The sequence below is a fragment of the Anser cygnoides genome, chromosome 24 (genome assembly GCF_040182565.1).
Source record: "Anser cygnoides isolate HZ-2024a breed goose chromosome 24, Taihu_goose_T2T_genome, whole genome shotgun sequence".
NCBI lineage: Eukaryota > Metazoa > Chordata > Aves > Anseriformes > Anatidae > Anser > Anser cygnoides.
In genome coordinates, this window is record NC_089896.1 from 5580048 (window position 1) to 5602859 (window position 22812).

At 45.4% G+C, this 22812-nt stretch overlaps 2 protein-coding genes across 10 annotated transcripts in view; one reads left to right on the forward strand and one right to left on the reverse strand.

Annotated features, from left to right (window-relative positions):
* The first annotated feature begins 1282 nt into the window (after window positions 1-1282).
* LOC136786907 (interferon alpha-inducible protein 27, mitochondrial-like) lies at window positions 1283-4300 on the forward strand. 4 transcript variants are annotated; one of them, XM_066982681.1, is made up of 5 exons: window positions 1283-1787; window positions 2079-2408; window positions 3086-3136; window positions 3441-3602; window positions 4056-4300. In XM_066982681.1, exons 3-5 carry the CDS (start codon window positions 3088-3090, stop codon window positions 4142-4144), a joined length of 300 nt encoding a protein of 99 aa, XP_066838782.1. In that variant the 5' UTR covers window positions 1283-1787; window positions 2079-2408; window positions 3086-3087; the 3' UTR covers window positions 4145-4300. The 4 variants fall into 4 exon arrangements, with proteins under 4 accessions (XP_066838782.1, XP_066838783.1, XP_066838781.1 ...); XM_066982682.1 differs by having other exon boundaries at window positions 2079-2362; XM_066982680.1 differs by lacking the exons at window positions 1283-1787; window positions 2079-2408 and adding an exon at window positions 2644-2948.
* A 2168-nt stretch (window positions 4301-6468) lies between these two features.
* The window catches only part of LOC106038019 (zinc finger MYM-type protein 4), a 46199-nt gene continuing 29855 nt past the window's right edge, over window positions 6469-22812 (reverse strand). For 4 of the 6 annotated variants that reach the window (XM_066982673.1, XM_066982676.1, XM_066982674.1 and 1 more), the window contains 11 exons: window positions 22678-22799; window positions 22163-22334; window positions 21097-21150; window positions 20802-20981; window positions 20171-20265; window positions 19446-19617; window positions 17593-17744; window positions 16157-16268; window positions 14525-14773; window positions 13626-13755; window positions 6469-12474 (listed from right to left, as the gene is read on the reverse strand). In XM_066982673.1, coding sequence (XP_066838774.1) covers window positions 12267-12474; window positions 13626-13755; window positions 14525-14773; window positions 16157-16268; window positions 17593-17744; window positions 19446-19617; window positions 20171-20265; window positions 20802-20981; window positions 21097-21150; window positions 22163-22334; window positions 22678-22799 — 1646 coding nt within the window. In that variant the 3' untranslated portion in view covers window positions 6469-12266. Of the gene's footprint in view, window positions 12475-13625; window positions 13756-14524; window positions 14774-16156; window positions 16269-17592; window positions 17745-18092; window positions 18189-19445; window positions 19618-20170; window positions 20266-20801; window positions 20982-21096; window positions 21151-22162; window positions 22335-22677; window positions 22800-22812 lie in introns of those variants that run through there. The other 2 variants (XM_066982677.1, XR_010826504.1) reach the window with 2 other exon arrangements.

Consider the following 22812-nt stretch of genomic DNA (forward strand, 5'->3'; position numbering starts at 1 on the left):
GCCGGGGTCAAGGTGTGGACGGGCTGCTGTGACACTCGTCTCCTCCATCGCCCTGCCCTGGCTGTGCTTTTTCGGGGCTGCTGAGCCCCCCCTGCACCCCTTCAATGGTCTCCAGCCCCAGGGACCTCCACCAACCCCCCCCCCATCAGCAACGGCCTCTCGGCCCTCCCCTGCCTGCTGTGCTGGGCTGCAGTTTGGGGGTGCGGAGCACCAGGACCCCTGCATCCATCTCCTGGCCTTGCAAGGAGCTGGGCAAGGAGGGGGGGGTGCAAGAGGGGTGCAGCCCCCTCCCCTCCCCCCCCCCTGCCCCCGACCTGGCCATAAATTGCAGAGCGACGGGGCCACAAGTGCTGCTTTGGCACCCTGGACTGCAGCAGGTTGGCCAGCGGGGAGGGGGCTGGGGCAGAGCAGGGTGCTGGGGTGCTGCGGGGGGGTGCAGGGTGCTGGGGAGGTGCAGCTGGTCCATCCTGGCCCAGCACAGCAGCAGCAAGGAGGGGGGGCTGCCAAGTCCCGGAGCTGATGGGGGGGTCCCCTGCAGCCCCCCAGGAAGCAGCTCCGAGCATTGGAACCCCCAACCCACGCAGGTTCACGGGACGTGGCGCTCAGCTGGGGGGGCTGCCCACACTGCTGAGCCCCTGCCCGTTCTGGGGTGTCCCACAGCCTCACCAAGGGCAGCCACTGCTGAAAAGCCCCCCCCGTGGGCGCGTTGCCCGCTTGCGAGCCCTGGGGCCAGCACAACGGCTGGGCACCCTGGGCACCGTGGGCACCCTGGGCACCCTCGCCCCATGTCCCCCGGCTTCCCCAGAGGGGCAGGGCTGGCCCCCAGCGCTGCAGAGCAGGGGGGATGCCGGGGCTGGGGGCTTCTCCCTGCCGCCTCTCCCTCCCAACCCTACATACTTCTTCATATGCCCATATGGAGTCGGCCGGCGTTATGGAATGTTAAGAAGTATGTATTTTTGGGCTGGGACCCCCACGCCGGGACCCTGGTGCCGGCGCCGGCCCCGGTGGCACCTCCGGAGAGAAAGTGCGTCCCTGGGGCTGGTAAAAAGGAACCAGATCAACTTGCAACTGGATTTGGTCCCCTTCAACCAGCTGCGGTGGCGCACAGGCTGCGTACTCGCTTCGTCCCCGCGCTGCAGGTGCCCGCGGGCCAGCGGCACGAGCGGCGTCCTGGGGACACGGAGGGGGCGGCCGGACCCGCGGTCCTGGGGTAAGGAGTGGGGAAGGGGCCCGAGGGGGGGGGGGGGGGGGGGGGGGGGGGAGGAAAAAAAGGTGGCTTTAGGGCCTTTTTTTGAGGCTGCTGGGTGGAGGAGAGGGAGGTGCCTGTGAGTGCCACCGCTGCCGGAAAGCTCCCCGCTGCCTGTATTGCTCAGCTGAAAGCTCAGAGCTCCTGACCCCGCTGCAAAGCGCCCGGTAAAGCACCTGCAGCAGCACCGAGGGGGGGGCCTGCCCTGCGCCACCTCCATGCCCAGCCCCAGAGCCCTGGCACCTCCCGGCCCTGCTTCCCGTGGGGGGCTGGCAAGGGAGGGGGCACCCATGGGGCACCCACCCACCCCAGCACCCACCCCAGCACCCAGCGAGGCCCCTGCCCGCACTTAGCGCCCCGCGTGAGCAGCCGGGTGCCGTGAGAGCCGGGCACAGCAAGGGTTAAGCCGCGGGACTAACCCAGGGAAACTCGAAAAGAAACCAAAGGGACTGATTTCCTAGAAATCCACTTCCCCTACGTCGCCGCTGCCTCCCCTGACAGGCAGCGAGGCGCAGCCCAGCGCTGGGCCCCCACCGGGCAGGTCAGGGGAGCAGGGAGGGGGACCCCACCGTGGGTTTTTGGGGGCTGCACCCCCTTTTAGATGGGGGAGCAAAATCAGAGCGGCAAGCGAGGGCCGCTGTCCCCGCTGGGCTGGGAGAAAACGCAGGGTCCTGTGCACAGCCTCCTGGCACTGCAGGGGACGCCCAAGGGGAGGCAAGATCTGGGGGGGGGCTGCTGCCCCTCAGGGTGCCCTAGGGGTGATGCTCCCCCAGGCAATGGGGCACACAGGGGGGGTGGGCCGGGCTGCGGCTGACTCTCTCCTCTTCCTCAGGGGCATCAGGAACCCCCACGGCTCTGAGCGTTGCTGCGTCAGCTGCCAGGGCTGTCATCGGGTCCCTGCTGCGACCCCGTGGATCCCCAGCAAAACCCCACTGGTGTCTGTGGCCACTGCCCTGGATCCCCCCACAGACCCCTGGGTCTCTCCTGTGACCCCCCCCCTGGATCTGAGCCTCCAAATAAAGGCGTCGGATCCTGTTGATCCTGTTGTGGTTTAAGCTGAGCCCCGCGCAGCCGCTTGCTCACTGCCCCCGTGGGGTGAGGCAGAGAATCAGGAAGGTAAAAGCAAGAAAACGCCTGGTTTGAGATAAAGACAGCGCGTCAGGTAAAGCAAAGCTGCACCCGAAGCAAAGCAAAACAAGGGCTTCGCTCCCTCCCAGAGGCACGCAGGAGTGGGGCCGCTTCTAGGAAATCGGAGTCCATCCGTGTCGTGCTGACTCAGGAAGACCAGCGCCTCGCTCCGACAGCCCCTCCTTCACCTTCCCCTGCCCAGTTTTGTTGCTGAGCACAGTGACATAGGAAAATGGGATCTCCCTTTGGCAGCCGGGGTCAGTTCTGCTGCCCTTGAGGGTCGCTGAGGATGGGGACGTCCTGGCCTGCCTGAGCACCTCTCAGCAGCTGCCCGAGCCCTGCTGTGTCGCCCGTGTGGCTTTTCTACACAAATCGAAACCATGTCAGTTCCTGTGACAAAGCTGAACATTAACCACAAGGAAAACAAACCGGCCTCCTCCTCCTGGGCTGAGATGTGACGAGTGCGGGGCGGCCCCGGGGCAGTGCTGGGTGGGATGGGACACTCCCTGCATCATCTTTTATCCGTGTTATCGGCGTGCCGAGGGCAGACAGGCACTGCAAGCACAGCAGGCAGGTACGGCGGGTCCTGCGGGTGGAGAGAAGCCGGCAGGAGGTGGTGGACGGGGGCAGCCATCGGTCCTGCAGCAACTTCTCTGCCTGGGGGGTGAGCTCTGCCCACTCTGAGTGACATTTTCTCACCTTTTGTCCTAGCGATGATGTATGAAACCATAAAAGTGATTACTGGGGCCACTGCTACAGTAGGTAAGTAGCTGGCCCCTGGCTTGGCCACGGAGCACCCGTGTCATGGGGTGGGTGAGCAGAGCTCGGGGGCAAGGGCTGCCCCGTGCCTGGGCTGGGCACTCAGTGAGGCTTCAGCCGGACTACGGTGTGTTGGGGAACCCGTCACCAGCCCCTGCCGCAGCCCTGCGTGCCTTTCCCCTTCTCCCTGGGGATGGGGCGTCCCCGACCCTGTGCCCTACAGCCCCCGCTCTTTGCTCTGACACTCCATCCTCTTGGGATGGGACCTGGCATGCGGGTAGCAGATGTGTTGGTGTCCCTGCTGCAGGAGTGGCGCTCTTTGGCTTCCCGGCAGTCGTCTCTGCGCTGGGGTTTAAGGCGGCCGGCATCGCCGCGGGGTCCATAGCTGCCAAGATGATGTCGGCGGCTGCCATAGCCAACAACGGAGGAGTGGCTGCCGGCAGCACCGTGGCCGTGCTGCAGTCGGTCGGTGAGTGGTGGGGTGCTGAGCTGCGCTGGGACCCTGCCTGGAGCGTTGCACGTGCAGGAGTGATGGGGTTGTGAACTCAGCTTTCTGCAGAGCCTGTGCCCTTCAGTGCATCCTTGGTTTTCATTCATCCAAACCTATGGGGAAGGGATAAATCCTTGGTGTAGCAGGAAGAGTCAGAGCTTGCTGGGATATGGGACCCTGTGCTGAAGACATCTGGGCCTGTGCAGACATTAGTCTGCTCTTCTGCCAGGAGCGCTTGTGCCTGTTGGCAGCTCTGGCCATTGCCAGAAGGGGCAGCTGGAAGGGCTCGACCGTGCTCAGGGATCAGAGCACCTGCAGGCTGGTGCACAGGTGTTGGTCAGGAGAAGTCCTCGGTTCTCTCTGTCCTATGCTCTGTCCCTCAGCAGTGAGCACCAATGGGCCCAGGCCTCATGCCTCTTTCTGTCCTTGCAGGAGCCGCAGGACTCTCTCTTGGTGCCAAAATTGGGCTGTCATCAACCCTGGGGTCGCTTGGTGCAGCAATTGCAGCCAAGATCTTCTAGGGGAGCACAGCTCCAGGTGGCAAACCCAAGGAAAGCCAGGAGGCAGCAGACAGTGCCAGGAAGTGCCCTGCCAGCCCCTCTGCAGCCATGCAGGGAGCTGCCGACCCGCTTGAGCACTGAGCACATGGAAAATAATAAAAATGGCTTTGCACGTGGGGGTGTCGTGGTGGCTCATGTGTGTCTGTGTCAGGGGTGTGTGGTGGTTTTACGCCGGTGGGCAGCTGAGCTCCACCACAGCCGCTCTCTCACCCCCCCTCCTCAAAAGGAAAGGGGAGAAAATACGGTGGAAAGGGTTCAAAGGTTGAGATAAGGACAGGCAAATCACTCAACAATTACCGTGACAGGCAAAACAGACTCAGCATAGGGAGATCAGAGAAATTTATTGCCTATTACTAACAAACTAGAGAAGTGAGAAACAAAACAAACTAAAACATATTTTCCCCATTCACCCTCTACCACCTCATCCCCCTGAGCGGCACAGGGGAATGGGGGTTGCTGTCAATATATGGCGTGTGTCCCCTGCTGCTCCTTCACAGTCGCTCTCTGCCCCTGCGCTGTGGGGTCCCTCCCACGGGATGCCGTCCTTCCCGGACTGAGCCTGCGGGGCCTGCCCACAGGCAGCAGCTCTTCAGGAACTGCTCCCGCATGGCTCCGTACCACGGGGTCCATCCATCCCCCAGGAGCAAACTGCTCCAGCACGGGTCCCCCACGGGCGGCAGCTCCCCCCAGGCCCCCTGCTCCTGCATGGGCTCCTCTCCATGGCTGCAGCTCTGGCCTGGGGCCTGCTCCTGCGGGGGCTCTCCACAGGCCGCGGCCTCCTCCAGGCCACATCCACCTGCTCCACCGGGGGCTCCTCCACGGGCTGCAGCGTGGAGATCTGCTCCGTGTGGGACCCGTGGGCTGCAGGGGGACAGCCTGCTCCACCAGGGGCCTCTCCCCAGGCCGCAGGGGAACTGCTGCTGTGAGCCTGGAGCACCTCCTGCCCCCCTGCTGCACTGACCTGGGGGCTGCAGGGCTGCTTCTCACCCCTCTTTCTCTCCCAGCTTCTGTTCCACAGATGTTTTTTTTTTTTCCTTTCTTAAATCTGCCCTCACAGAGGCACCAACAACATCACTTATTGGCCCAGCTCTGGCCAGCAGCGGGGCCCTTATCTAACATGGGGCAGCTTCTGGATTCTCCTCACAGAAGCCACCCCTATGCCCCCCACCCCAAAAACCTTGCCACATAAACCCTCTACAGGGTGGGAGAGGGGCTCCCGTGCAGCGGGGCCGCAGCTTCCTTGGAGCTGCATGTTTCTTCCTTCACGCTCAGCTGGCGGTGACTGTAATAACGCAGGGAAAAGCGGTGCGTGGATCCTGCCCCCCTCCCCCCAGCACGAGGCATGGCCGCAGGTTCGCGTGGTTGTGAAGGAGGAGGGTTGGGGGTTTGGGGCTTCCAACTCGTGAATTCCAAAGAGCTGTAAAATGCCATTGCTGTGCTGAGACACCAGGGAGAGCCTAATTTTCCCCGTGCCTGAATTTGAGGGTTGTGTGACCTGCTGTGCCCAGGGGGGCTCTGCTTGTCTGACCTGGGAACAGCAGCAAGAACCCCACTATTTAAAGAGCAGGGTACAGCTCAGGCAGAGCCTCAGAGCACGGCGAGGGACCGCATTCAGAAATCCAGGAGGGCTCTCGCTGCCCTTGCTGGAAGCCACATCGAGCTCTGTTCAATGGGGTCTTCCAGGTCGCCCGTGCTGTTTCCCTGTTACTGCGTGCTCTCGGGCCAGTTCTGGGATTTTAGGATAGCCGAGAAATTGGGATACCCAGTGCCGAGGAGTCCTCCTGCCCGCGGATGCGTTGGGCAGCGCCAGCCCTGCCCGGCTCCCTGCTGGCACATCCTGGCACTTGGTTTCCTCCCTGGTCAGGAACGGGTGTCTGCTTTATTTCTCCCTCTGCTTGCATAAAACACGTTGATAAAGAAAAGATACATTGCAGAAGAATAAGCAATAGCATGGAAATTAACTGAAAAGCAGGGAAAAGCTTGACATTTTAGCGCAGAGTAGTTGCAAAGGTGGAGGACAAGCCACCACTGCCCCTGCTTTTGGTTTCGGGGAAGGAGCGTGTGTGACAAATGTGATGGTTGATCTAATTACAGCCAATCCCCAAGGCTTCAAAAAGGAGCAAAACGCAGTGTGAGCTGCCGTGCAGCCATGCGGGAAAGACCAAGCCTTGCTGTGAAGATATTAAGCTGCTATTTCAATGCTGGCTTAAAAACAACGAAACCCTCCCCCCTTAAAACATAGGAGATTCTGCTTTTGAACTTAGATTCCAACATAATACAGGAAATGAGGATGTACTCTTTTATTAAGGTTAAAGGTTTTTAATCACTTTTCCAGAATACAGATACGATTCAAACAAAAACTATTTTTGGGGTCTCAGTAATTCACTTATTAATACCATACATTGAACTCTATAAATTCTCATATAAGAAAAGTCTTTTTAATATAGGTTATGATGCACTGGTGACCTATTTAAATCTTTTGAAGTAACACTTTGCAGCTATATAGCACCTTTCATCACGGGGCTGCAAAGCATCCTACAGAATTTAGCCTCATAATGCCCAAACGAGGTAGGAAAGTCTGGCCAATTTACAGATGGGTACAACCGAGGTACAGGTTGGCAAGGGACCAAACATGAGGCTTCAGCTATACAACAGTAGTTACGTCTACACCGGCTCCTGGGCTACAGAATGAGTCAGTGGCTCACCTGGGGATCACGTCAAGAGCAGTCACCCACACCCTCTTCCTAGACGGAGAATCCTGGCTCCAGCCCTAAAAGACCTTTTCCAAGCGTTCCGGCTTTTCGTGTTACTAATATAGAGAGAGTAAAAAGGTCAAAGTCTTGTAGACCGAAGGCCCTAGGTATGCTGTTCATTGGCATATCTAACAGGCGAATATAAATCACAAAGTTTACCAAGCTGTACTTACTGTGGGTATCGCAGCCTGCATCAATTAAGTCTGAACACGAGGAAGTGGGACTGGAATTTTGTTAATTAAAATCATGCACTTGGGAGGCATTTTGAGATTTGGTGTTTGATGCTTTGTTTGGCTTGACAGTTTCTTGTAATAAATTCCCTTTTTCCCTCCAAGCAAGTGATAATCTAAGATACTCCAGTTTTTGTGTCTTTATTAAAAAAACAAATCTTTGCTGAAAAACCATTAGTTTAGTGACCGTTATTGTCCAATGGAAATTTAAGTACTGTGACTAGAAGAATCCAAGATGTCTGGGCTCCTTAAAGCCTTTACAACTTTTAAAACCGTTCCACAACTCTGCAGTACTCCCTGGACCAGATCTAGCACTGGTGCAATCAACTGAGCACTAATGACCTCAACAGCTGCAGCATCTATTGATGATAATTAAGATAAAATTTCAAAAGCTGTTGCAGATTTTGCTATTCGCCACAAATCAGCAGAAAAGCTAGCAGTCTGGGTGCAGAAACTCAGACACCTTTAAAAATCAGGTTCTCTATGTTTGTCCCATCTTTGATCTGCGCCCAAATTCACGTATTTTTCATAATAGCATCTAATCGAGGAGCTCTGAATATAAAATGACGAAACCTATACAGTTAAATATTATTTAATTTAGTTTCTTGCCACATACAACCACCCACCTGAGCAAACCAGCGCAGTAAATAGGGAAACAGCACTCCACTGCACAGACCCGTCAGTACCATTCAGTGGTTTCTCTTCCACTGTGTGCTCCGTTATTACTCTGTCTTCCTGGCAAGTCCAAACCAGTTTCCTCATAAAGCACAACATAAAAGTTACTGAATGCTTCATGGAAATGGAGAGGAAGAAAACTGAAGGTCTTATAGCTCAGCCAAGTGGTGTGGGCTTGCCACGGAAGCCCCTGGACAAAGGCAGAAGGGATACCTTCATGCCAGAAGACAGATTAAATGAACAATTTCCCTCTTTTCTAAAACTTCTAGACTTTTTTGTCCATAGTCCATGATTTCTACACACTGTGGTGCTCATCCTTGGTTACAAATCACCATCTTCAAAACTGGGTGGTTTGTTATGCAAAAGAAAGGGGGGAAAAAAAAAGCAGAGAAATACTCAATAGATTTCCATCATCGTAATTGGGCATCACAGATTACTGCCCTGCAGAACGCTGCAGCCTCTACAGCGACTGGTGGTAAACATCCTTGCAGAAACAGGGAATCTAAGTTGATTGCAAAAACTTGTTATTTCTTCAAGTCTTGTACGGCAAATCTTGCAAATCTTGTCCCTTCTACTTGGGACATACTGTAGATTAGCAGCAATTTAATACAAGAGAACAAATCTTAATTTTTGCCTCTGCTCTAACTGTTACAACTCTTTCAAATGGATGGCTGCTGAAAGACAAAGAAGAGCAGGGGGAACACCTGTTGTGCTGATATTAGCAAAACTCGAAAGTCCAATTTGCACAGAGAGCATGGTGACTGGGGGTTGAAAAGAGCACCATAAAGACTTTATCTGATAGCATTTGTTGTTTTCTTTTTGAAGGCAGCAGCAAAACTAGTGCTCGAGGGACTGAAAGGAGTTATTGAGATTGTTACCAAAACCCAAAGACTTTACTGCACATTCAGCAGCACTTCTGTAACCCCAGCACTAAAACTTCGTCGGTGGTGCCTCGCCATTGTACATACCCTTAGGAAGCATGAAACAAATGACTTTGCTGCCCTTTCATTTCAAGTCTCGGAGGGGACAGCACTTGGCTGGAGACTACTGCCAGAGAAATTCAGGGTTTTCTTTCAGATCAGTCATTAATCAGGTTGACAGAATAATTCCTATGATAATTTAGCTTCTTTTTGCACCTAGCTGTGACATTCAAAGTGCCTTCAGATTCCTTCTGTAGTCAGCTGAAGCCAGGAATGTACGCACTGCACCGAGCACCTCTCAGAATGAAAGCGGCTAGGGAAACGCCAGCGCTGCACAGGCAGCCGCTGCACTCCAGGAAGCATTTTAAATAAAAATCTCTGCAAAACCCCAAGACTTGCATTAGTGGCCAGAACTGCAATTCTCTACAGGAATATCCTCGGTAACGAGTAACACGCTCACTTCCAAACTCTCCAACTAGACAGCCTGTACAGCTGTGCTGTCATCTCCGCACACAGAGAATTAAGAGACGGTTAAACAATGTGTTTCTAGCAGTGGAAAGGCACACAGATAAAGAAGAAACCCTGTCAACAGGAAGCATTACCTTCTACTTGTCTGTCTCTCTCTCATCTTTGTTGTTTCTCTGTCCACACTGAGACTAACACATGATCTTTCTCCTTAAAAGAATATTTCAAGTAACAAACAGTGTTGCGTGGCTAGAGAGTGATTCAGCTACTTTTTATTATAAACAACTTTGTCAGACCTTCAATACTGTGTATATAATCCACAAATATATTTCAATCCTTGGAGATAATGAGTTGACCTTGCAAGTCAGCATGAACTCTAGCCAGACTGACTACGAATGGCTCAGGAGGCTGAGATAACCCCAGCACACCGCTGACAAAGGGCCCCCGAGCGGGAGGTGTCTGGCTCCAGAAATGGAAACTGAAACTATTTGTTCTGTTAAATTATATCACCAAAAGATGCTGCATTGAACCCCTTCTCATCTCAGAGCTATGAAATAAAAGGAGTTAGTACCATGTTTAACAACTTTGCTTACAGCCGGTCAAGCTTAACGTGATTTAACTCTCCTTGCTGACAGAACGCGAGGGGCGAAAATCTGTCGTTCCAAGTACCTGGAAAAAATCAACATATGTGAAAGTGTTCACAAACAACAAAAAGTGAGGGTCTTCAGAGGAGCAAAATGAATACATTACTCGTAATATACAAATATACTACTTTATTCTATGGGAATGCTTCCCGTCTATTAAGGGAAAACTCAGCTGTGATATTACTCTGTTGACAGCCTCTGCTCCACCCAACTGAAACCTGGCCTCCCAGTGCCTGTCCTGCCTGCTGCCCTTGCTCGTTTCCCAGGTAGAGATGTCAGGGGAAGGAAACGAAAGGGCAAAGGCAACCTGATACGGACATGAACTGCTGCACTCGTACGTGGGATGCCCAGAAAATACCGTAATTCCTGGATCCTTCCTGCCTCCTACTAATATTGAGGTTCTGGGCACACCTGTGTGCAACTAACACAGCTCAGGCTTTTTTTTTTTTTAATCCCCTATACACTAATCTCTCCAGAACGATTTTTTTTTTTTCCCCTGAAACATTCTATGAACCATTCCAATACAAAATACTGTGCCTGCTATTAAACTATTTTAATATAACTATGGGGAGGGACAGGTTAGTGTTCACAGAACATGAAATTAACCTACAGGATCACCACTGAACCTCCAAGTGCTGCCACGGTAGGTTACTGAAGGGTACATATTACAGCCAAAGTATCTTCCCCCCGGGAGTGCCAAGCCAGGACATGGAGAAAGCAGCATCTTTGATCAGAAAAGACAGACACAGATGGGCTTTGATCAGACAGAATCAGGGGCAGGTTTACTTTTCACATAGTTTTCTGTATTAAAAAATACATCAGTGAAATCTGTTACAGGCAGGGACAGGACTACCGAGTACACAACGTCAATAGACTACTTTCTGATTTTATTTTTGTTAAATTACTTTTGTTACTGCTAAAAAAATAATTAAAAAAAAAAACAAAAACAAAAACAAACAAAACAAAACAAAAAAAAGGAAATATAATTCAAGGCTGTTGATTTTCATCTCTTGAAATTTTAGTGACAAGATCAAATATCAGACCCCTGTTACAGAAGATGGATAACTGACCAGAACTAGATAAAACCCATACAATTCTCTTCTTTAAAAATAGTTTGGGTTTCCAATGAATTTGCGGTAACTCGTCATCAGAAACAAACATCTATAGCTTGAGAAAATGGAGGTACAGACAGTATCTGATAACGTCCTGTCCTCTAAACACAACGTGGGAGCTTTTCTCTTCAGAAAGATGCAGTAACAGCCGAGCCTCAAAAAAGTCTCTTTTGCTTTCCAACACTATGACTAAATCTCTTTGGGTGGGGTGGGAAAAAGACACACATGGTAATTTTCTACCACAGTTCTGTTGTCAGAAGTAATACTGCATCCTTTGTACAACACTGCACGTGTTGCAAAGGTGGAAAGAGAAAGAGTGCGTGTAACTTTCATTTGAAATGACAAGGCCCTCCAGATTTGCCTTACAAAATAACCAAAAACATAGGAGTAGGGGAAAGAGGAGAAAGGAAAGCTGCCGTAAGGGAAAAAAAATTTCCGCGCACCACAGTATTTGCTAGATTATAATCAACAGACTGCAGAGCTACTGGGCTAGTAAAGGGATTTTCTGCACATACCCCAGGACAGTCACTCTCCTGTACATAACCCAAAAATGTCCGTCCCGTAACATGATCACTCTGAAGTTTGACCTACAGCACCTCTTCCACATTGAAGACCAAACAGGTAGAGTTAGCTATTAGCCTGGACCGAGAGCTAGACTCTGGCATTGTGTGACCATTGAACAGCAGCCAGACAGTTGTACGTTTAGACAGCTTCCCTGGCAGATACGCCAGCGGCTTCTGCCTTGCTAACATTTGATCCCAGTTTTAAAAAATATTATAAAAGCATATGTGTACGTGTATTTATAACGGAAGGTGTCTGTCTGTCTAAATACCACCGCTTTCCTGTCCTCGTGAAGAGCTCTCAGATCTCCACGTGTTCTTTGGCAGCAAGGACTGCCAGCCAGCAGGCTGCGAGGTCACGAGAGCCACGGTCTAGCTCTCCATGCCCGATATCGTCATGGTAGATTTTACACAACCATTTTCCTTAAAAATATCTCACAATTTTTTAAAACCCTAAACAGATGAAGGATTTATGCACCACTTAAATAGGTTAGTTCATCTTGAATTTGTTCAGAGGATTTATCGCTGCCTGCCACAGGACGTTGTTTCTTGCAGCCTACATAGCTTGCCTCCTTCCAGTTCCAGTTTGTACATCCGCTGTGGTTCAAAATATGCCTGTAGGTGACATTATCTTGGCTTATTTAATACACATTTTTCCAAAGGCTGGACGTATTCACAGTTTGGTGCTTCTGATGTGTATTCAAAGGAAAATACCCCACTTCAGTTAGTCTGATAACTCAATATCAGAGTCCTCTGATTTGACTTTGGCAAGTTCTTCGTGTACCTCCCTCACCATAAGAATACGTGTTAACATGATGTCCAAAGTTCCTGGGTCTATTGGCAATGTGGAATACCACATGGGGCTATTAGGTACACAGGAGCGCTCAGGTTGAAGGTAAAATACATCACTTCTCTGCTTCACACTTTCAGAACTGTCAACGTAAAGAAAGGAAGAACACATTACAGAAGGCGGCTTTAAAAGTCCTAGTCACAAAAATTGTGATGGAGAAACAGCAAAGGAAATTAAAGTTACATTGAGACTACAACACCACAGTTGAAGCACTATAACTAAAATCTATTTCTTTGTGATTTGGTTTCCCCCCTTCATCTTACAGTGAACATTTAAGTTGTTTCCAGGTTCTCTAAGTTGCTTACAAAGAAACAAAGAAATTCTGCATGACTTCTTTATAGACGTGGTTCTTCAATCATATTATCATCCAGTTAACAATACTAGTGTCTTGGTACGATTGACAGATGCATCTGACATTTAATCTCTGAATAAAACAGGTTCTAATATTCCAGAATTGCTGTACTTCGGGGCAATGAACGTTCAAGCACTAGCAAAACTAAATCCTAGCTTGCCCACTCGTGCTGCAGAATGGTGAGCCCATCTGACCGTCAGACTCTGAGGCAGCTTTCAGGTGCTGGTAGGAAGAGACGAAGTCCTCCAGAGCAAGAATTCCTCCTGCTTGGCTTTGGAATATTCACATTAAAACAGCAAAGTGAATTTTTACTGCTGCTTGCACCACTGCAGGGGCTCTGCAGGAGCTATGATATATGATGAGGAGCATGGAAATGTTTTCACAGCCCAAGGACAACTAACAGCTTCTAATGATATGCAACTGAGTACAATAAAGATAAGAAGAGGGAGACAAAGAGTAAGGACAGCTGCTAGGCATGCCTTTGCCTAAGTAATGGGACTATTTGTAGTATGCTCAGTAGGTGCATTTTTGAGGGTGATTTATTTGAGTTGTAGCTGACACTAATGAGATCCTGTTTACTTTTTTTGGTGTATTTTCTTTGAAAAGAGAAGAACACCATACCTGCTCAGTGATCTACCTAAAAATTATACAAAATGGGAAAGACAAAATGATTTATATCTATGTCCTTGCTATATAGTCTAATTTCTAACTCCTAAATAAAGTTAGTCTCCCATTTCAGCAGGCAAAAGCCATCAGCACTGTTATCTAATTCACACTTTTCCTACCATCTTTCACAAGGAACATGATGTCTGTGGGGGGATACTTGCCCAAATACCTGTTCTAGTCTACATACAGATCAAAAATCAAGTTCCATCACTTACCATTTTGACAAGTAAAATTCGTAAAGTCGGACTGGACACCGCAGGGGATTATCTGTATTTTCAGCCATTTCCACTGCTGTTGAAACCTCCTCATCTTCACTGCGTTTCCTTTTGCCTACAGATAATTTATCTGGATACACAAAAATGGCATCACTGAAGTTCAGTGAAGAACAGCACTTTAAGAATAAGATCTAGTCACTTAGCCTAGCACCAGCCTGATGCAACTGTGCAACACACAGATGCATGCTACTTGTAGTGATTATCTGTCATTCAAAACCACATACAAGTCCACTGCTTTGATCTGCTGGATGGGCAAAAGATCACATAAGCTATAGGGTGTCCACAGCCCATTCCTCTTCTAGAACCAGCATCTAGCAGAACAATATGGAGAATCTCTTTTTTCTTAATAAAGGACAATTAATGTAACACAGTGGAACCATTAACTGAAGAAACCAATAGTTTCATGATCCCACTTGATACCCTTACAAAGTCACTTCACAATGGCAGACAGCATAACTTCCAGGTTTTCAGTTAGAAGTTGAACACAACCATCTTTCTAATAAATCCTACCGAAATACTCTCTGCTACCCCTCTCAGGATCGAACATTTCCCTTTTCAAAACAGCAAAAAATAACTGCAAATAAAAAACAGTATTTCTTGGCAAACATTGGCACCTATTTTGTAAGTTTTTACTAGATGCCTTTGGTCCATCAGAATTTACCTTTAAACCATCCTACAGTGAAAAAATTTGAAAATGTGCCGGATAATAACAGAAATCAAATTACCCATAGCTCTGCCTACTCCCTAATATCTTTTTCTCCCCAGCCCTTTTTAAAGTAAGGAGTAGACAACACAAATATAATTGCAGAAATTCAAATGTTCAGAAAGTATTCACTTACCTGATTCTACCTCTTGTTTTTGAAAGGGTGGGAAAAAACGTAAATATGTCATCTTAGTATTATACTTCAGAGTCCGGGTGCGTCTCATAACATGGGCAAAGGACAGTTTCAGGTGCTCACTGACATTCTTTAGTTGGAAGTATTTGGTGTTGAAGAATAGAAGTGTGTTCAGTAAAACTATAGGGGAATATGCACCCAGCTGTTTACATTCCCATAGGTGTTCTTCTTCAATTCTTGAGAACATATAACCTAGAGACAACGGGCAAAGAAAAAGAAGAGGGATATTTATGCAAGTTTAGGACAGTTCCTCATATTCAGTTACAAATAAACAGCTTTTAAGGACCACTGGCAATCTAGCAGATTTTCAGAATCTCCCCAAAGGAAGTGAAAGCATCATATATGAGCAGGGTAGGAAGGCAGAAAAGAGTTAAATTATATTGGCAGATTCTGTCAAAGATGCATATAAGTCCTCTTTCAGCTCACCTTGTATATGAACGACCTGCATATCAGATCAAATTCAGACCTATCATAAGCAATTGTAATATAAAATCAAGAGCACTGCATGCATGAACCTAAGAGGGAGCGTGGAGAACCAAGCTGTGGAACAGCATGATCTTCCAATACCTGAAGAATGGAGAGAAGGATATAAAGGAAGATTGCACACATCAGCAGAATCTCACTAAGTTTTAATTTCACTGTATTAAACCAGTCATCCAACTGCAAAAACGTGAAATTCCTAAGACATGGAGCACGAGTTTAAAATGTACCATCCATAACAAATAGACCATTTTGATTGTTGTAAGTTAGTTAGGAAAGGAGAAATGGAGCCTTACAAGAGATCTGCTGTGAAAGAAAACTTCACTATATATTATATTACACTGTCTATATTACACTATATACTATATACTGTCTAATATTATACTATATATTATACTATCTATAAGTAACTGGGTTATTTCTGTATTAATAGAAAGTTTGATTTCTAAATGAAAAGTCAGTTGGAGTTGCCAACATCACTTAAGTTTCAGTGGTACTCTGAAAAAGATCTTGCATACTTATATTACCAGTGTCCAGCTTTATAAACTGCATGATCATACTTGAAGACCAATTAAAAATACCTGCAGAATTTGGGAACTCAATGTGGAAGTGAGCAAGTTGAGAAGAACTTGGAATTGAGGAGTTTAAACAAGTCTCCTACTATTTTTTAATGTGATCCTCTGATTTATCAGAAGTTTTTCCTATACTGATATGGAACAACTAGTGCAACTCTACATGGAACTAGAGGTGAGTAACTCATCTCAAAAAGTACACACAGTTCTGGCTACCTGTATTCAAAAAGATTAGCTAAAACTTGAAGGAAAATAACTTGTATTTTCACCACAGGAATAGGAAACCTTTCTTTCAAAGGAGCTGAGAGACTGATTGGAGGCAAAGACATATTTAAGTGTAATCCGTAACTGGAGACAGACACAAAAGCCATGATTCTAGTCTACTATAAACAACTGCATGGTGGAGAAAGAGGAGACTAATATGAATGTCTCAGATCACATGCTTCTTCATGGCATTGAGAAAATATTAATTTCAATTAAAGGTTTTGTCATGCAGCTACACAAAATAAAATAATTGTCCTACCATTTGGAAGAATTGTAGGTTCCCAGATTTTCAAAAGTTTTGTAAGTTCAATCATAAACCTGGAATAGGGCTCGGTAAAAATGTTATCTATTCTACCATTCTCAAACAGGTACTACGAGAGAAAAAAAGGAAGACATACAATTTATGATTACATAACATTGCAGAGAAGATACAGGACATCAGATTTCTTCCTTTCTTATGTCCAAGTGTCCAATGGTCCAAAATACCTTGTTGAAACCTTCATTAAGATATTAAATCAGATTTTCTGCAGGGACTGGGACCTCCCTGGTATGAAATGAGATCTAAGCAAAAATTATTGTTACTATTTCAAGCTTTAGAGCTCTTTTCTGGAAAAAATCATCATCTAGGTATTAACTATCCTTGCAAAGTCTGCATATACAGAACAGAAGAGGTACTGAGTACCCTTCTATTGAAAAGAACTTCACATGCTAGTACTTTCTGACAATAGATATAGGCTCAGTGCTAGGCTGCTGAAATAGCTCAACTTACAGCATCAACATAAAAGTCCCTTAAACTTCTGTCAAGCAGCAAACAAACCAGAAAGTTTTCTAGAGGCCAGAAGCATGTATCAATAAATAAGTCAGAACTGGAACACAAAAAATTCTGATACTCCTAGACCTTATCAATGGCACTTTGAATTCTAACTCTTTCTACATTTTTTCATGTATAGCCAGGAAACAAAAAAGGTAATTCCTTGCCTAATCAAATGGTAGGTTTTACATTACAAGTAGCATTTGATTCTTTATCTCCAAATGACTGTTTAAGGAAAGTAACAAACAGGCTATTCTAACAACAACAAAATGACCCTAACAGTAGTATACTGAACTGGGATATTGAGTGTTCAAGAGAAGATAATATTATCCTGGATTTGTTCTGCAGCTGTTTCAAACTGACCTCCGCTGGCAGGTAGCAAGGACTCTTTACATTGCTCTCAGTATTCATTAAGTACAATGCTATTATTCCCATTGAAGGAGCCACTGAATGAGCACAGCCTTTGCTGGGTATCTCTTCCATGTAAACTTGTGTATAGGAAGAGCATTGTGCAGCTATTTTAGAACTAAACCAATTAATTACATAGCCAATTCTTCTGAGGAGCCTCAGGTTTCTACAAATCTGTCCCATATGTAAATAGGATAAATAAGGTACCAAACCAAAAGATTTGGATCTAGATAGACACACCTAGGCCTCCACACCATATTCCTCCCAAGTACAGAAGAGGCCTATTTACTCCAATCAAAACAAGGTCCAGACTAATTAGCCAAATAGAGATTAAGACAAACTAAGAATGAAGCACAAAACAGATACATTCTCGCCTCTACAAAAAAACAAGCAGCTACTTGGGACTGTGGATACAAAGCATAAAAAAACACCAGAAGCTTCGATGTTCTCAGCAATATCCTAATTCTCTGAGTTACCTGCTGAATTCCAAGGCACAGGTATAAGATACTGTCAGGATCGTATTTTTCTCCATTTGGTCTCCGCACCTCTTGAATAAACTGGCACAAGCCAAAACTCAGTTCAGCAAAAGTGCATGAGAGAATGTCCTCCTTGACTTTCACAGGACGAACTGCAGTGGAGAAAATTATTATGAAAATTAACTTAATTCAACGGATTAAATCTTTACATAATCTATCTCAAACACAACGTTCCCTGTCTGACTAAATGTGTGAACTATTTCCTATCTCTTGGCTAACAATTAAATGACTATTTGGCCAAAAAAAAAAATCAGCAGTCTGTATAGCCATCAACTGAGTAGTAAGTCCATTACAAAAGCCGCAACTGAGTAGTAAGACTGAAGGTATTTAAAGTTAAGGCATTTAAATGTTCAGTGAAGTTCACTGAACCCAAAGATGTGGCAAGGCAACGGTAACATGTACTCAGGCTGGAGATGTAGGGTTGATAAAATCAGCTTCACCTTTATAGCTGGACTCAGGTGAATCCTGAGTGAGAAAAAGATCTTGAGTATTTCCTAGTAGTTCTGGGCATGAGTTGAGAGCAGCATATTCGACTCCTTAAAGGGAGAAGGAATGAAGAGTTTAAAGGGCCATGGGATTCAGAAAGGGAAGCAGAGCAAGCAGAGAACTGATCAAAGAATCAGCAGTGAAATTACTAGGCTTGGCTGCTCCACACCTCACGCGAGTGACTGCTTGGGACTGAACAGGGAACCTCTCTGTGGGGGTTGATATAGCCTCCTGGAACTGTCTGTAATCTTTCTTTCATTAGCCAGGAGAAAAAGATAGTAATTCATGTGATTGCTCTTCTTCTGGGAAACAAAAACCAGCTGTTCTCATGTAATGACAACAAAAATTCCAAATAAGAGAGGAAAATGCAGAGCTCGTTTCCCCTTTGGGATCTTTCTTATATAAGCTTTGCCATGCTTAGTTCTTTACATTGCAGAAGTATTTAATGTTATTTGCTCTCTTCCAAACTGTCCCCAGAAAGCTCAATTATAATCCTAACTCAAATTCTCTGCTGCACTCTGAAAACTTGCCCACAAAACTCTCAGTGCAAACATGTAAGACACATCTGAGACCAGGGACAAGGGGAGTTAGACAATGCCAAACCCCAGGACTGCTGTGCTTTTGTAAAAAATAAAAACAAAAATAAATCCATAATTAGAAAAACAAACAAAAGTGACATTTATATTGTCATTATCTACCACCGTTGTGAGACACAAGGAACAATTAATGCCTTCTAAAGTTATTTGTAGGCAGGGTGCAACACAGAATGGGTACACTTTTAGAAGGTTTGTTTCCATCTGTGAACCTGGAAATAAGGTATTAGACTTTAAGACTGGCATACATTTTTTTAAAGCAAACAGTTACGCTAACAAACAAATACTTTGTGAATGTGTTAGCTACAGATGAAAAAGATGGGGACAAGTTAGTGTAGTCAGCTTAGAACTACGGCCTGGTAATAGATCAGTAAAGGCTTTGCAGCCGCATAAAACATCTGTTCTAGAAATGAGAAATAACTGCATGCAAATGAACAGAAAGGGCAGGTTGAAAGACTAACATTTATAATGTTGAAAAGAAATCTGATACTTTAAAGTCTCTTTTAATAGGAAACAGAGCAATTTATAATTTAATAGCCGAGATTTTTAAACACATGAAAAGGCAGACATAACATAATATGCCATAAAATCTTTTCTCCACTCATGGTCATTTTAAAACTCGTTAACTAATCCTAATTTTTTCTTGAGAAACATACGATACCAAGAGCCGTTCAACTAATTATTTCTGTTTCCACAGATGGAGAAAAAGTTTACCTGAAAACTTCAGGTCCCCTTGTTCCTCCTGTGCGTTTTTCCATTGGACCCAGTTCTTCCAGGCATTTACCCCATACATATACTTTAGGGTCATCCCAGAAACAGAGCAACCTGGGTAGGAGCCCTGCATCAGATTGCGGGGCTCTACAGAAACTACAGACTTCTTCCGTCCCTACAGGAAAACAAACAAAGCAAAGCAAATAAAAGCTTAGTAAGTATTTCATCTATGGATGCTCAATTTGATATCACATAAAAAGAGCAGTACACTGACATAATAAAATCCTACTGACAGAACCAGAATGTATATATATGTATTTTTTAATATCTGGACAAGTATCAGCAACACTGTACAGAAAAGGTACAACGAATTATAGTAATTCTCACTGTGATAAATATGCACAGAAATACATTCCACTACACAAGAAAAATTACTTCTTTCCTGTAGATTATTACACTCCTTAAAAGCAAGAATTTTGCAGTTTCTGAAACGATAAACATTCTTTAAATGTTCTGCACCGAAAACAGAAAACACTTATTCTACCTAATTGTAGAGGAGAAAAGAAAACGTTATATAATGTAGCAAAACAGGACAAAAAAAATATACAGCAGTTAAACTGAATTCTCATTTTCACCCTAGAGCATATTTTTTACTTCTGAGAATAAGCATGCACATAATGTTATTACTTTAAGTGCAAGGAACTAATGGTCCACAAGTACTTTCTTACCCGTCTTTTCGGCTGTGGGAAGCCATCTCTATGTCTCCGTCTTGCTCGTGAACGTGACTGCAAACCCAGTCCTTTACTGAGAGGGTCAAATGAGTCTGAAGTCAAATCAACACCATTAAGAATTTAATTGTATGATTTAACATGCCCAAGTAGAAGTGTCACTTAAATACTACTGAATATCCTAAAGATGCCAATTACATCTATATATTCAAACAATGCTTTATGCTTGAATAATTAGGCAATAAACATACTTTCTGTGTAAATAAATTTTCATAAGAGGAAAGAAGTCCCCCCCGAGTAGTGGATGTATTTATTCAGGCAAACTTATATTCTTCTGCACCACTAATATGGATTATACCCAGGGACACAGAAGTGATAATTCAAAGAAGTCAAGCAAGACTACCTGCTAATCCTGTCGGTGGTTCTGTAGAATGCTGTCTTTAAAGATATCAGTAATATTTAAAAAACAAAGTAACTTTTAGTAGAGCTGATATATTACTGCTGCTTCAAATATCCAGTTTTACTAAATGAAAACATATGCCCTTCAGAAGCAGACTACTGCCACAATGTTTACTCAGAAAGTTGTGTGTACTTTTATACAATTATGCATTTTTCTTTACATTATACAGACCTGATGGAAAATCTGCCTCCAGGTCCTGTTCCACATCACCTTTGGAGAACTGCTTCACTTCTGGATCTGGTTCCGGCAGGGCATTCGATCGTAAGGCATAGTGATTTAACTCCTCCTCCCAGCTGTGCGGAGTGGACACTGCTTCTGATTCTAGATCTCCACTGTAAGTGCTACCTTGGTCTGTAATGAGAGTCATCAGATAAACCATGTGCTACAAGAAAGGATAGACAAAAAGAAGGGTTTAAAGAGAAGCTATAGCAGGATCAAAGTCCTTTTGCAAAAAAATCCAACTGACCTTTCTCAAATATCTTGGGGTCCAAGAAGAGCTCATGCTCAGACGTTTGAGATCCTTTAGAAAAAGAAGGAAATACGTATCTGCAAATGATTGACAGCTTACATAACTAATACAAAATTTTGAATGCCAAAAAATAACATATTAAGTCATAGTACTTCCAAAAATGGTACATCATCTTCAATACAGTTCTTTTACCAGCTCCCTACCTAGGTCATGCTGTTATGGAAAAACAGAAATGCAGAATTAACCCATGTTTACTTTTCTAAATGTTTCCATCCCTCCACGTTTGTTATTGGAGTCATCTGTAGACAAACAGGATATTTTGTTCATTTCTTTTTTATCTTGCTCCACTTTCATTACACGGGATGATCACTATCCAACACATTCTAACCTGCATCACCCTCCAAGAATCCACTACAAAAAGCTTGATAGGAAAATACTCTTGTAAAGCAGCTGCTCTGCCTTCTTGACTTTGACTCCTTCTTCCGCTAGCGCATGATATACTTATCTGGATATTACTACTGCTAGCAACCTGCTACTGTCAACGAAAGTCAAATCAGCACCTAGGATCAGGGAAAGGGAATGCGAAGACATTTAAAGCACTGCTCAGTATCTAACTTGGGTTCTATGCTAAGCATAGCTCTATTGAAAATTGAATGAGAAACCTCTGTGAAATTACAAAAGCTTCAGAAACGTGCAAGTATACCCCACTTGTGATGAGACTACCGAAGAAGAGTAAATGATTCTCAAAAGAAAAAAATAATAGAGTATTTATATAGATAATCTCCAAATTATCTCCAAATATGCAGTTTGGCTTTTAAAAGAATAAATAATCAAAATCACTAAGTCATGACATAAGCATTGTAGCCCTCTCTAGGTTGGCACTTTACCTGCATGAACATTCATCATGAAAATAAATGTTGGTAGGACAACAGGACCATACAACATGGCACGGACACTTGGGAAGCAGCCAATACATTCTCTACATCTATTTCTCTACCTCTTTTTTGTGATGAGAGGACAACCATCACGCTGCATTTAGTTTCCTTTTAAAAACACCACATACCACCATGAGAGTGTGTTTTTTCTTTCTCCTCATCTTCTGCAATCATTTCTGCCATCTGAAGGAGATCAGCTTCAAATGGATTTGTGGGAATCTTTTCCTTGATATCCTGAATAGTTTCAATGATCTTATCAGCATTATCCAGGGTAGTTGGGAAAAGCATTGGAACTGGTACCTACACAGACATGCAAAAATTATTAGACCTCGTTTAGGGATGAAGGGAAACAACAAACACCAAGGGAAGTTCTTCTCATTTAATCTTACTTATATTTTAGGACTATATATAATTTTAAATAAATCAAAACTGAACAACCTTTTTCCTTTCTGCAATAACCCTACAAAATGGTGTTTTTGTTTGATAATGCTTAACTAAGCATGATGTGATAAGGAAAGAAATGGCTTTGAGGACTCCAAATACCACTTGTATGACTAATCACAAAATCCAATGACATTTCTCTATGCCCTGTTCAGAACCAAGACTGTAAAACAGTTCTCCAGTGAACGTGAGTATAACTTACAGGTACTGGCATCCCAAGCGGAACTGGTGTGTACTGAGTGTAGAGGTGAAGGGGTACTGGCACAAACACTGGTACAGGAACAGGTACCACAATGATTTGGGGTTGAACTTCTTCTTCTTCTTCTGTTATGTTAAA